Raw genomic sequence first — 15,347 nt, 5'->3', positions numbered from 1 at the left:
GCCTCTAAAGGTCTTAATCCAGTTCTGGGCAACATAAGACACGGCCTCCTCTGTGGTGGCACCTCAGTTAAGGAATTAAGGCAATGTTTAGTGCTGGAGTTTTTGCCAGGGACGATGGGAATCATAGTCGAACATATGGAGAGCCATAGCTCCCCTGTCCCTGCTGTGAATGTTCTTATCCTTGATTAATTGTTCTAATCTTTTTCACAAAGTCATCACAATTACATAACTGCATGCTATATTTAGAAGCACTTGGTTCATTTCAGACAAGATGGAGGAGCACGAGACGCAGGCAGCATCAGACAGTTGGGCACCTAGTTATCACGCCACATATCACCATGTCTAGAATGAACCGCAGTGATCAAATTTCAGAGAAGTGGGCGGAGGGCAGGGATCATCCTTATAATTAGGTGTTTTGCCCTCAAAATTGCCAGATGTCGTTTCGTTACACTCGGGGGAATCTCATATGGTACTTCCTTAACGTGGGGAGAGCCTGCCTCTGTTGCGCCGTTGAGGAACCCTTTGTTTAACCTCCTTAGGCAATTCTCCTCTTATGCTGTCAATAGCAGTTCTTCCACATCAGTTAACCAGTCTGGTCTCATAAAAACAACACTATTTAATGCTGATGAACTCGAAGCTTGTTCAGCTTGAAACGGAATTATCGGTGAAAACAGATCCCAGCAGCCGGTCACTTTGACAGCGTCTGGGCCGCACGGTACTGCGTTTTTGGGGGCGGGGGGGGGGGGGACAACTTTCGAAAGCCACGAGCCTTTTTTTATATATATAGAAAAGGAGTCGGAGCAGATCCCTTGCTGGAAGCAAAGCAGATTCTTGAAGCATGGTAAAAAAATAGTGCTTTTATTGGCAGGTTTACAAGCAGAATCCATTAGTGTCTAATATCCTGCAGGATAGAACAAAAATAAAAATAAAATGCAACCCATGTCTTGCTTTATCTGACGTCACTTCCTTCCTTCTGCGCTCCCTTGGTTATCAACTGCCAGGAAGCGGCTGATGATTCCAGGCGGGTGTCTCTGTGGTAATTACAAGGTTAGAAATGTTGCTGACTCAGTATTTTGCCTTGCAACCTAATTTTCTCGGCAAGCAACTCCCGTCATTTTGGGGGGGGGCGGGGCGGCATCTCTGGTTCCTAGTTCATCACGTAGACCATTAGCATCATCAATCTCCGTGGAAAAGGAGACAATTTTATATTTATATTTATATATATATTTATATATATTTTTAAGTAAAAAAATATCAAATATAATAAATTTATGAAAGACCATTCACAACATATACAATAAGTGTTACATTGCTGCTACGGGAGCTACGTGATTCCTCCGCCCATCTCTCTCTCTCTCTCTCTCTTCGCCTTCACTCTCTTATTATAGAATGCAAGGTCATACATTGCCGTAAGTAAACACACTAATATAAGTAAGACCTTAAAATGAAAAGTATGCGGTCAGGTTTTATCTGTGTATAGTTATAAAGTACTTACTGTGTTACAGTCTAGCGTCTCCATAAACACACCACTGCTAGGACAGCCCCAGGACCTTGTGCTGGAACCCCCCCGGCCCCCTCCCCGGCCCCTCCCTGTGCATATAGAAATATAAACATTGAGCAAAGTTGGAAAGAGAAGGGTCGAAAGGTTAGACGTCTGCCAACGCCTTGACATACCCTGGTTCAGGGCTGACCTCCCTTCCTGCGTCCTTTGCAACTAATGTTTAACAAGGCTGCTTCAACTGTTGTGTGGTTACATTCTGTAAACAATATTCTTAAAGTGTCCTAAATGAAAAACTCAATATATATTTTTTTTAAACCATCGACTCTTTGTCTCTGTCGGGCGACAGCTGATCGTCTAGATGCTCGTCGCTTTTGCTAGAGTCGGTCAACCTTAGCTGGAAGTTGTCGCTGGTGCCCCTGGTGACGCTGTCGTAGGAAGGAGGGAAGGAGGTGGAGGACAGAGTTTCTGACTTGTTTATCGGCCTCCCGTAGTTCTCGCTCATCATGAACGCGATGAGGCCTTCCCTCTCGGGAGCGTCCTCGCCTAGGTGGCAGGCTTTTTGGCGGTACAGGAAGGAGGCCTGCTTGAGGGAGCGTTGGAAGAGATGGCTCCTATAGGCTCTCTGAATGACGATGGCAGAAATTTCTTCCTGTTTCCGCCTGAGCGTGGTTGTGATGGGTTCGTAAGAAATCTTTGAGGGGTTGGCAGCCATGAATTTCTCCTCCATCTGTATCTTGAGGGCGTCCATCTCCCCAGACTCCCCCAGCACTCTTTTGGTGAAAGCAAACAAAATATCTAAGCAATGGATCCTGTCCCCACTTACCATGGGGAGGTCCATAGCTATGAGTTTGATCTTATTTGGTTTCGCAATGCGTAAAGGTTCTGACAGAGCGTCCGCGAAGTTGGAAAGCGCGGCGTACTCAATAAACTGAGTGGCTTCGGGGTCAAATTTCTCCCATATTTCATAAAACATATCAAAGTCGTCCTCGCTTAGAGGCTCTGTGCTCTCTTCAGTAGCGACACTGAAGTTCTCTAAAATAATAGCTATGTACATGTTTACAACAATGAGAAAGGATATAATGATATAAGTAACAAAGAACAGAATTCCCACTGCGGGGCTGCCACAGTTTCCCCTCGAGCCATTTGTATTGATATGGCTTGGATCACAATATGGCGGCCCGGTGTTCAAAATGGGGCTGAGAAGACCATCCCAGCCGGCAGATGTAGTGATTTGGAAGAGACAGAGCATGCTGTTGGGAAACGTCTGGAAGTTGAACATGTCGTCGATCCCATGCTCTTGCTTAACGTAGGCAAAGTTGGCCATGCCGAAAATGGCGTAAATGAACATGACCAGGAAAAGCAGGAGGCCGATGTTGAACAACGCAGGGAGGGACATCATTAAGGCAAAGAGAAGAGTTCGAATTCCTTTGGCCCCTCTTATAAGTCTCAGGATCCGGCCAATCCGAGCCAAGCGAATGACTCTGAAGAGGGTAGGGGAGAAGAAGTATTTCTGGATGATGTCAGAAAGTACAGAGCCTTGGGGGGAAATGGAATAACCAGTTAGTGAACTAGCAAAGGTTATGGCGTTTTGGCTGAAAGTAGCACCTCAGGTTTACCAACTAAGGGAATGGGACATCCCTGCTGAAGCTCAATTGAGTATGCGAGTAAGGATCCGCACAGAGCTCAGTTGAGCTCTTGCATGCCTTCTTTCCTTCCTTTGGGGGGCCCTGACACAACCATGCAGGGGCATCTCAACATGTTGGCCTTTGGATACCAGGAGGCTTGTTCATAAACCCAAGAAGAGTCCTGCTGGATCAGACCAAGGGTCTATTTAAGCCAACATCCTCCTTCCTACAGTGGCCAGGCCATAAGCAGAGCATAAGCATAGCCCTCTCCCACTGTTCTTTCCCTGCATACTGCTTCTGATCCTGGAGGCAGCGTATAGCCAGCATGACTAATAGCGATTGGGAGCCAGCTCATGGCTCCCTTACATTCATCCTGTTGAGTAACCTGTGATCTAAAACGCTGTGGAGGAAACCAACAGCACAGGTGGGCCTTCTGCACCATGGGTTAAGCCCAGAGGCCATGAACTGCTATACAGATGTGCTGCAGACACACTGGAGTAGGCCAAAGACGAGTCAGCATGCTCCTGTGTCACTGCTCCCAAGAAATATTCACATGTGGTTAACCCCTGAAGCCAATCAGGCCACGTGGATCTAGGCAAATCCACCACTCCAAATTCTGTATCTGTTGAGGGTTTGACTTACCCACTATTGATAGAATTACGACGACAAAATCAAAAATGTTCCACCCGTTGGTGAAATAGTAGTGCCTCAGAGCCACCATTTTCAATATGCACTCTGCAGTGAAGATGGCAACAAAGACCATGTTGATTTTGTAAAGGATGTTCACTTTTTCTGGGCTCTGGTCATCAGTTTCCACCATCATGGTGACCATGTTGAGGCAGATGAGGAGCATGATGCAGACATCAAAGGCTTGATTCAAGACGGCATCAAAAATGAAGCCTTGATACTTGTTCTGGAAGATATTAGAAAGACACGTTAGATCAGTGGTTCCCAAAATGAGTGGTATGGCTTGGGGGGGGGGTTACCTAGGGGGTTTCCAAGAGATAAGGGAGTGGTGGGGGAGGCAGGCGGTGCTGGAGGTACAAATGACTATCAGACTTCGAAAAGCTAGTATCCCTGAATCAAGCTCATCAGTTAAACTGAATAGTTTTGATTGGATTTTGATACTGTTTTGAATTTTATTGTGTCGTTATTAGTGAGTCGTGCAAACCACTACTCTGAATAATGCTTTTTTATAGGGTACGGGGCACTGGGGATGAGCTTATGCAAACTACTGCAATAGATCAAAGCAGCCAACTCAGATAGTGCCATATGTTTGCACCTATTTGGGCCTGAAATGGAACTTTTATGCAGTTTGGGTGTTCAGCAGTGGCCAGCAGGGAGGGGCACCTAGGCACACAGTGGTGGGCTCCTGGCAAGTCTAGGGACTGTGCAGGGTCAGGGTGGAGTGGCAGCGACATCAGGCAGTTCGGGAGCCCTGGTGGAACCAGTTCAGCACTTCTGCTGGTGTTCTTTCCCCACCCGCTCTCTGTTCTGGTACATGGTAGTGGTGCCCCTGCCAAGAGGCCAGGTCTGCAGCACCATCCCTCCTTGTCACCAGCTCCTGTAAGTGTTCACACTTGCACAGTACCATATGAAAGTGCGGCAGTGGTCAGGAGGACTGTGGTCCTAGCAGCTGCCTCAAATATTTGTGGGTTGAAGCAGTCACAGGGTGGACAACCCTATCATGCAATTTGAAAAGAAGAATAATAATAATAATAATAATAATAATATAATAATAATAATAATAATAATAATAATAATAATAATAATAATAGTTATACCCCAGCCACTCTGGGTGGCCCACAGCACATATAAAACATTTAACATTAAAAACTTCCCTAAACAAGGCTGCCTTCAGATGTCTTCTAAAAGTCAGGTAGTTGTTTATTTCCTTGACATCTGGTGGGAGGGCGCCACTACCGAGAAGGCCCTCTGCCTGGTTCCCTGTACCTTCGCGTCTTGCAGTGAGGGAACCACCAGAAGACCCTCAGAGGGGGACCGCAGTGTTGGTCCAAAGCATTCTTTGGAATGGAAGAATAGCTTCATGTTTTTGGGTGACAGAGTGCCCTATCCCAAACACTTTCCATTCAATTCAATGGGAAAACTCCAAAATATTTTAATAGAACTCAATTTACGTACTATTTTTTTTCTTGATTGGTGCTATAAACCTCTCTAGAAATATGACAGAATGCTTGTGTAAAAATATGTGTAATATATAAATAACAACAATGGATACGATTCTGGTGGATATTTTTTGGAAGGGGTCAGTTGGTATCAACTAAAGAAATCCACAGAACGCCTTACCACTGGCCGTGGGATGGGTTTTTGGGGTTTCTTGGATCCCAGTTTTTTCATGGCATTGTAATATTTTTTCTGTTCCTCCGTCATAAAGATGTCTTGTCCACCTAAGTATAGGGAGATAAAACTAACATTAATTTGGATGGCAGAAATGTCTGTTTGTGGAAAGCAAAACCATTTTTAATTACTGAAGGTCTCCATTTCCTTCCCTTCCTTTCCCTCCATTCCTGGTAGCAACCATTAAGCTATCTAATTATATCTCAGTAAGAATTAAAACTGTGCGTAGGTATCCCGAAGAAAGTTTGTTAACCATTTTTACTGAGATATTGATCCTACCAAAATTCAACAGCTCCATGGAATTGAAGAAGTGCTGTCTGCCTTATCAGTTATCAGCCAGCGGATGACCATGAAATTCCACGAGAAATATCACCAGAGGGGTTAGTCTGTGACTAAATCGCCCTTCCCAGAGCAATACATAAACTCAAGCACAGCTCTCCTTCAAGAAACTTCTCTAAATTTTGAAATGCAGTTCTCCAGCCCCAAAAATGGGTGTATGAGAAGGAAGTGCACATAAAAATGCACATTATTGGTGAAAATAATACACAAAAACGCATTGTATTAAGGGAAATATTGCCGGAAGGCTAAATTGAATACAAAATATGCACATTAGGAGATTGTTGCTGGCATCTATCTGGCAAGAGAAAATGGTGTGCGCCTCTGGGGTGAAGTCAAATTGCTGCATCAGCAGCACTGAAGTGGCTGCTCTGAAGCACAAGCCTAGGCAGTGTGTATGGACGACCTGGGCTGTCCAGGTGACAAGACCCCCCTCTCGGCCGTGTTGGTGTGGTCCAAAGGAAAGCAGAGCAAGACGTTTGACACCAGCTGGGCTGTAGGAAATGCCAGAAGGAGATATAGAAGACGCCATCTAAGCACCTTAGGGACTCCACTCTGGGTTTGTACTGGGTTTACTCCTTCGCCTTTTCTTCTCCTGAATACATCCCACAAGGCAGCAGAGGTTTAAGATAAGGGTTTTTCTTCTCTAAGTGCAGGGTAGGGACCACAGAAGGAAGGACGTGTCCTCCACCAGACCTATGACCCCTCCCCTAACACCCCATACACCCCACATTAGGAGAAATGAATGGTAAAATGCCGATGAATTTTCATGAGGACTTGACGGGGGTGGTATGGAAATTGCAAACATATGGGAAATTTGGTGAACTGAATGTTAGACTAGAAAACAGAAAGGGAGAAAAACCAAAACAGACAGATTCATTCCTCCATCCTAAGAGGAGGAACTGATACGGATTATTGGGCCAGCATTTTTCAGAACCAGATTAGAATTCATTGTTTTTCAGCAGTGATTTATTTATTGCATTTTTATGCCACCTGTTCCCCAAGGAGCTCAGGGTAGTATGGCTTGGACTATGTACTGGCCACAAGATTTCCATGTTTATTTCAATTTTGGAATAGCTACATACAATTAGCTGAGTGCTTGATTGCATTTCCTCCATCCTTTCATTGTTACCATTTTGCACAATGGAAGTAATTATATAACCTCTTTCCTTTCCTTTTTTTGTGGTCCTCTTTGGTCATTTGTGTAAACTTCAGGAGATACTGCTCACTGACTTTGTCTTTTCCCTTCTGAGTATTTTGTTTGGGAATAGGTGCATCACAACATATTGACCAGCAGTTGAATGAAAACAGGTGACAGGGAGAAGCCCACAGCTCAATGGCAGAACACTTGCATTGCACACAGAAGGTGCCCTCAGGTTCAATCTCTGGTATCTCTAGCTAGAAGGATCAGGGAGGAGGAGACAACTCTGGAGAGCCATGGCTGGTTGAAGTAGACCATCATGGGCTGGATGGACAACTACTCTGGCCTCTAAGAATTAACCAGATCACAAGGGGAGGAGGAACCCTACCCAATCACTGTCCTGGCAGTCTTGCATCATTGCGCACTCAGGTCCTGCTTTCAGGCTTCTCATAATGGGCATCTGATTGGCCAATGTAAGAAGGGGATGCTGGACTAGATGGGTTATTGGCTTGACCCAGCTGCAGGGCTCTTGTGTCTTTCAGGCGGAGGTCTACCTGCTACCTGATGCTTCCAACCAGAGACGGGAGGGATTGGATATTGGGCAAAGACCATGGTCCACCACTGAGCTATGGACATCCCTGCCCCACTTCCACAACTCACGGCTGCCTGGTTGACAAGGTGTTACTTATCTTTTTCTTTTGCTGATTGAAATTGTCAATGATAACACCGATGAAGAGATTCAGAGTGAAGAAGGAGCCAAAGATGATAAAGATCACAAAGTAGAGGTACATGTACAAGTTATATTCCCAGACGGGCTGCTCCTCACGCTGCAAAAAAACCAACAACATGGAGAAAACAAAGAAAGGGTGATGAATGTCCACTGGCATCCTAAACTAAAACCAAGGTGTGTGTTTCCTACTTTGAAATGGACAACGCATTCTATGCAGCTCAGAGAAATTATTTGGCTGCTAGGTGGATACCAAGCCTCACCTACTGCATAGCCTATGACATCTGAAAAGAATTACTTAAAAAACTCTTTTTTCAAATGACAGTATTTGCTCATCACAAATGTCTCGGCCTTCAGTTGGGAGTTGGTGGAGGGCCTTAGCCAGTGGGCACAACTATCTCCACATGATGAGTGTATGCATATTTGTTGTGTGAACTGAGTTTTAATTATGCTAGCCTGATGGCTATTTCTTCCAATGGGGCTAATTGCATTTAATGTGTCTCTTCTGTTAAAAAAGGGGTTAATGCTAAAACAGTCCAAATTTCAAGACTCACTACATTTTTGCAAGATCTTTTTATCCATTATCAAGGGAGGGACTTTGGTGTTTCTAGTTGCCAATTAAAGCATGATTAAGTAGTAAACTAAATAACACACATCATCAAAAAAAAATTAGTATAAGAAGAAAAGTCCAAATTGATGCTAAAACATGAGCAGAAGTGAGAATGATTCACTGGAAAAATCTTCTGCCCAAGCCTCATCAATGAGCGTCACTCATGAAGCTCCCCTTTTAGTACAATGTAGGGTGCTCAGAATGAGTCACCTTGGCTTTTCTGTGCAGCTCCCATTTATTTTGATGGGGGCTTTGCAGGAGAACTTCCCAGTAGATTGTGTACATTACTGGCAAGCAGGAGACACTGGTTCAAACACCATACAAAGAAATAAAATAATGCAAGACGTTAGTAGACCAAAGTCCTTTATCTGAGCAGCCCACCTCTCGTGAATCCACCGCAGCATACATAATTTCCATCCAACCTTTAAAAGTTGCCTAGGAAAAAGAAAAGCAATGCATGTAATTAAGACAATCATAATATGCATTTGCGTTAATGGTTACTTTATAGCTTTGTACCTTATTTGCACTATTATGTGGGGGGAAATATTTTTCACTGTTAATACAATAAAAAAAAACCAAACCACCCCATGAATTTTGGATTATGTAAAGGAACAGAGTTAGCTATTGAGCAGGTTGTCTTCTATTATGGGGGACGCTTGTTTAATGACTGAAAGCAAGCTTTTAACTTAACAGGCAGCGGCTTAGATCCTAAGACAAGTTAGCTCAAGAAAGTTCACAGAAGGCTGCCATCCTCTTCTCGCTGCCCCACTGAACAGCCATGGTGTGGGTCAGAGGCAGCATGGTGTTTGCTGGGACTGGGTGGGGTGGCAGTGGGATGAATTCTGGGGTAATCACCTGCGATCTGAAACACTGGTATGTGTGTGATAGGGAGAAGGGAGGAAACAGGAGAGGCAGTCTGCTTTGCCCTAAGTAGCACCCTGGTTTGTAATGGCACACATACTTCCTACCTGTGTGGCTGATGTCCATTGGTATTGGTAGGTGAGAGGGCTGGGAGGCCAACAGTAGGGGGCACTAGAGCCAATGACAGGCAGAGCCAACCAGTCCTAGTTTTGTCATCCATCCCCCCATCCCTGCTGAGTTGCGCAAGGGGAAACACTGAAACTAAGGAGGAGAAGGACTGTGACAGGTACTGACACCCCCTGGACTGGATGTAAGTGAGAAGGCAGGGAACGTGAAAGCTGGCTGAGGTTTGGAGCTGCATTGCCTCATTTCCTCTAATGCACCAGCCTCCCTCAGTAAAACCTGAGTGTGCTTTTTGGAACCGACATTCATAATATGAAAAAGGAGGGTTGAGAGGCCTGAGGCGATACAGCAGCTTGTTTCACTGAAACAAATGATGATTTAATCCTGTACTATTGATCCCTTTTACAGGTGGTTTAATAGTTGCTTCCCAATGTTTCCATAATCCTGCGGGTGGCAACCTGAGCCTCTTCTAGTCCCTTCCCACTTAAAAGCCGACTCTCTTACCCAAAAGAGGTTAGGAGAAGGAGAAAGAGGCTGAACTGCCTGCTCTGTGGAGCACTCACTTTCCAAATTGCTCTAATCTTTCCTCACAGCTCTCTCCCATTGGCAAAGCAATCTTCCATCTCTGCATGGCATTCCCATCTGGGGGCATGATTTGGCCAAGATTCCAGCTGGACTATAAACGGGACGTTTAGCATTGAAAAAAGAAAGAACCCGACAATTTCTGAACTTCACAATTGCAGTTCATGAGCTGATCTGGATGGTAATAAGGCATTGTTGGATGGCAGAGCTGTCAATTATAAAGCTGTTTTGTCCCATCCAGCTCCCCTCCCCTTCTCCCCCCCCCCCCAACTCCTGAGGAGCCTAGTAGTAAGATAATCCAGAGCTCAGTTAGGCTTCTGGAATCCTTCGCAAGACACTTCTGCAAAGAAGTGGTGATATCGTGAAAGACAGGGGTGGGAAACGTAACTGGGAGGGAAATAAAATTACGGGGGAATTAGTAACCACTTACAGACCAGATCTGAAGGTGGTAAGATCTTTATGGGAGTGTTGTGTGATATTGTCCTGCATGGCACAGGTCCAGCTAAAATACTGTCTGCTATTGAAATTAGTTATAGGCTGGTGTGTTGGGATGAGACTTAACTGCTGATAAATTCATCTTGGGGTCTCGCTTACAGCTGATGATTAGGCTATTGCATAGAAGGCATGTGCCATCAGACTGTGGCTAACTCAATCAAACTAAAACAAAACAAGACCAGATAAGCAACCGAGGAAGGCAGTGACCTCAAGTTTGTGCCTGAAAGGGGTCAAGTTATGCTTTGGCCCAGGAGGCCAATGGGCCAGGTATGGGAGTGGGCAAGCCTAAATCACCCCATAGGGCTGGTGGTTGTCCCTGCCTGTGTAGGAAACAAACAACCCCCTTGTCTACTATGTTATCACCACCACTTACCAAAGCTGGTTGCAAAACCTTAAATCTCATCTATCTATGACTTTGATAGAGCAAGATCAGCTCTTGTGAACTTTACCTCCAAGGCCAATAACATTGTTTGGGAAAGCTGAGAAATAGTATGGTATGGAACTATGTCTGTTCCAGTGCAATGGGGAATAGTTTCTTGGTCCTATGCACTGCCGTCTGGTCTGGTCTCTTGCCTAACAGAGAGGCTGTAGCTCAGAGGTAGAGCATATGCTTTGCAGACATGAGATCCCAGCTCAACCTCTGGTCCCTTCATTAAAGCAGGGGTGAGGAGCCTTGGGCCCACAGCCTGAACGTGGCCCCCTAGGCTTTTCTACCTGGCCCTTAGCACTCTTTCCAGACAGCACCTCCACTCCCTGGTGCCACACCTTCACCAGCCTTGCTCAAATGCTTTTGCAAAAACCTCTGATTTTTGCAAGATTATACTGTAGTTTACTGTATAAAGGCAAGAGTCACATCTATTCCTCTGTCTGCTTTTGCCTCTGGCCTTTGCCTGCCACCAGCACAGGGCCCACAAGAGGCTCCTCTTGGGGGAAAGCAATCCCCGGTCTTAAGAAGGCCCCCCACCCTTGAATAAAAGGATCTTCACGCAGCAGAGCTAAGCAAGACCTATATGCCTAAGCAGCTGCCAGTTTGAGCACACAGTACTGGGCGACATGTCCCAGCCAATGGTCTGCGTCAGCATAAGGCAGCTTCATATGTCCACAGGAAATCCTGCTCAGCCCCCTCTCTGACTTCTGGAATTTCATTCGGCATCATCACCCACACACTTTCTAAGCAACCCTGTCTCCTTGGAAGATGAAGAAGAAAGAAAGCCAACGTTTCCCAAGGAAGTTGAATGAACTGGGAGGGCTGAACCCAAAATGCTCTTTCCAATCTCTCCATCCTTTCTGCATCCTGCAAAGTGGGCAGGTGAGCAAGGAGATGTGTCATTAAGGGGGGGGGAATCATATAGAGAAGAACTTAGTGGCATGGTGACCATCAAGGGAGAAGCAGGATCAGGCCTGAATAACAGGTGCAAGGTTATACTCAGCCTGCAGTGCTGTATCACAGATACAAAGAACAGCCATTCCTCACTTAGCCTACAAACATGCCATGTATGTAAAGGACATCTGAAGCACATGACTTCACTCAAAGAGTCCTGGGAACCGTAGTTTGCCTTTTATAGAGCAACAACTCCCAACCTGCTTAACAAACTACTGTGTGTCCGCAGCCTTGGTGAGGCTGGAGCATGTTCAAAAGACACAGACCACTGTATCCTGAGCATGTTTACTTGGAAGTAAGTCCTGCTGAGTTTAGTGAGACTCGCCTCCTAATAAGCAGAGCTTCCAACTAAACATTAGGAAAAACCTTATGACGGTAGGAGCTGTTCAACAGTGGTATGGGCTGCCGTAGGTAGTGGTGGACTCAGCTTCAGTTGAGGTTTATAAACAGTTTGGATGGCCACCTGGCAGTGATTATTTAGCTGCAATTCCTACTTTGGACTAGATGCCCTTATGGTCCCCTTCCAACCCTACAATTCTATGGGTCTGTGATAAGTGATAAGGATTGCAGTGATAGCATGCATTAGACTGAATGCCAGGGGGTAGATTGCTCCCCATCGAAAAGGCCTGTGGCCCCCCACAATTCCGTCTAGTACTAATAGGGACACAAAACGGTGATCCATCGCAGGCCCTCCCAAATTCATGTGTCAAATTTTGCTTCCTCTTTCGTTTTAGAGTGCTCTTTGCTATTTTAAGTCCCCTGTCTGAATATTACTAATTGCAAGTAGGGAAAAACAAACAAAAAGGTTGGCTCTCAAATTGTGCAGAGTCTAGAAATATTTGGTGCGTCATGACATCGATCTATGAAATGCCCTAGTAAATTTAGCGGAAAGTTAGAAACTGCAACACAGCACACAATCCTCCCTCTTTTTTCAAAAGAGATTGTTTCTATCGGTACAAAAAGCCACACATTTGCAAGCTTTGCTTTCGGGGTAGAAACAGGAAAAAGCAGGGATATATTTGCTCTGCAGTCTTCAACATGCAAGCTAATAAGCGCATCTGGTTCACCAGGTGTGAGCAGTGAAGACGGGGGCCTCCAATCTAATTCTCTCTTCTGAAAGTACCCCTACTACACACATTCAGGCCTGGATTGACTCATCATTTCTGGATTCATAAACCAGGAATAAGTATAGAAGCTGAGTCCTGCTCCTTGAGTCATCTTCCCTCGCTCTCTCTTCCATTTCTCCCATTACACACCAACTTCTGGTCTGCATTAAGCCATAGTGCCCCATTATGCCCAAACTGGGGGACACTGGCTTAATATTGGCTAACAAAGTAGGAAGTAAGTCAAGCTGTAATCTGAATGCTCAGAGATGTCTGGAAGAGCACAACAGCTTCCAGCATAGGCTCATCAACATTCTTTGCTCAGTGTTCTCTGAAGAGTGCAAATGTCATATAAGAGCAAAGCATGTAAAAAAACTTGGGGAGGCATTTGAACTGTTCCTGCTGATGGGGACACATAACAGGAATTGGCTACCTCCATCTTTCCCAGGGGCATCTGGCTGGTTATTGATTTAGAGAACTTGTTTGAGGGGAGAAATGTCCTGGATCCGCAGTAGTGCAAGTGGAAATTCAGTTACATGACTTTCCCTGACCACTGCAACCTCTTGCACCCACTGGAAAGCTATTTCATTGTGGGATGTCATCTATGAAGAGCAACCACTCACACACGCCCCTCCCCGCTTCTCTCTGCTGATTTCCACCTCCCTCTGCAGTCTTCCTTTGGGGAAGGGATGTAGCTCATGCTTTGTTTGCAGAGGGTCCCAGGTTCAACCCTAGTATCTCCAGGTATGGTGGAATAGAGACCCTTGCCTGAAATCCTGGACAGCCACTACCACTCAGTCTAAGCCAACAGCCTGACTCTGTATGAAGGAGATTCCTATGTACAACTCATGCTATTCCAGAGGGTCCCTCAGATTTCGGGAATCATCTGGGGGGCTGCAGTGGAGGTATGAGAAACACCCTTCAAAAGATTTTTACTCAAGCTATTCTAACCCACTGTTTCTTGGATCAGATTTGTCTGAACTCTACCCTGGACATCCTATTTTCCACACTGTTTTATGATTCAGACTCCTTTATTGGATCAATGCTGTTGCTTCCTGTTTGAAGTTTATTAACATCTTATTGTTTGTGTTGAAGGGTAGCTTATAAATTCCTTAAATTAATTGATGTGCAACCCTACCCCAATAACAGGCATACTGGCATAACAACATGGAAGATTTAGACAGTTCATTGGTTAGATTAATCAGTTCAAACTGTTTCGACTGGCTAAATGGATTCCTCCAATTAATTGGCCAACAGATCTATCTATCTGAGCTTCAAGTGCCATACATGTTCTTAGAAAAGGCATTCCAGTAAGGATGGGGCGGAGAACCCGTGGTCCTCCAGATGTGGCTGGATAACAGCTGCTTCCATCCCTGACCACTGGCCATGTTGGTTGAAGCTCAGGGGACTTCAACAACCCTTGGAGGGCTACAAGTTCTCCATCCCTGCTTCAGAACTATTGGGTTGCCCTCCCCAAAAGGCAAATTTATGCAAATTGATTCAATTACTCAATCATCTACAGATCCAGCTTCACTGAGTGCTAAAAATGTACCTTTTCTCTAATGCCCTGGACTTGCCTGTGGTTATTGCCAAATAGGCTTGGGAGTGCCTGGTTCATCGAACAGTCTACATGATTATTGACTTGCTACTCTGTTAAGGCTGAAGATGGTCTTACGGTTTTGTTTTGCTGTGTTATACATTTGACCATTTGTGAACCACTCTGTGCGGGGTGTGTGTGTTTAAATTAAGAGTGGTGTATAAATGAATTTATTACTAAATAAATACATTGACTTAAGATTCCTTCGGTCAGTGTGACTGCCTAATAACAACATGAATAAGTAGTAGTGAACTTACCACTTGCAGCAGAGCCAGGTAGCCTGCGCCAACATTATCAAAGTTGACCCTCACTTTTGTCCAGTACAACTCTCCAGTCTCATTCAAGTTTTGGCAATCGCTCTTGTTGTTGACCAACGATTGGTTCATAGGGTCATCACCTATCGTGTTGTTAATGCATTTCCCAAACTTCCCAGAAAACAAGTTGACTCCCATGATGCTGAAGATGAGCCAGAAGATAAGGCAGACAAGCAGGACGTTCATGATAGAAGGGATGGCGCCTACCAAAGCATTGACCACCACCTTTGATGAATGAGAAGAAAGAACACAGTTATTGCAGGGGTCCTGCTTTAAGTCACAACTCCAAAGTTGCTACTCTACACCCACTATCCTGAGTTAGGCTGGGAAAAGCAGAATGACATTCAATGTCTTTAGCAAGAATGATGTTAAACTAGTAGAATACGTTCAATGGATTCATCTAGGATCCTTCAACCAAAGAACATCTAAACTGTCTATGTATGATGAAGTCACTGAATGAACACAGCCTAGTAAAGACTAGGTAACACAATGCCCATAATACTGAGTGTACAATGTGTTGGCTGCTTTTGATGACTGATGGAAAATCAAGTTGCCAGCTCCTGACCCAGGGCACCCATGCTTTTTAACAGCTC

At 45.0% G+C, this 15,347-nt stretch overlaps 1 protein-coding gene across 6 annotated transcripts in view; it reads right to left on the bottom strand.

Annotated features, from left to right (window-relative positions):
• Positions 1 to 837: 837 nt before the first annotated feature.
• Positions 838 to 15,347, bottom strand: part of LOC128424082 (sodium channel protein type 5 subunit alpha-like) — a 207,287-nt gene continuing 192,777 nt past the window's right edge. For 5 of the 6 annotated variants that reach the window (XM_053409898.1, XM_053409897.1, XM_053409894.1 and 2 more), the window contains 6 exons: positions 14,698 to 14,979; positions 8,680 to 8,733; positions 7,647 to 7,788; positions 5,434 to 5,534; positions 3,769 to 4,039; positions 838 to 3,037 (listed from right to left, as the gene is read on the bottom strand). In XM_053409898.1, the coding sequence (XP_053265873.1) occupies positions 1,812 to 3,037; positions 3,769 to 4,039; positions 5,434 to 5,534; positions 7,647 to 7,788; positions 8,680 to 8,733; positions 14,698 to 14,979 (2,076 nt within the window). In that variant the 3' untranslated portion in view covers positions 838 to 1,811. The remainder of the gene's footprint in view (positions 3,038 to 3,768; positions 4,040 to 5,433; positions 5,535 to 7,646; positions 7,789 to 8,679; positions 8,734 to 14,697; positions 14,980 to 15,347) is intronic. The other variant, XR_008332921.1, reaches the window with a different exon arrangement.

This window comes from Podarcis raffonei, chromosome 12, assembly GCF_027172205.1.
Source record: "Podarcis raffonei isolate rPodRaf1 chromosome 12, rPodRaf1.pri, whole genome shotgun sequence".
NCBI classification, from domain to species: Eukaryota; Metazoa; Chordata; class Lepidosauria; order Squamata; family Lacertidae; genus Podarcis; species Podarcis raffonei.
Note: the sequence above shows the minus strand (reverse complement) of the source record. Positions and strands in the feature narration are given on the sequence as shown.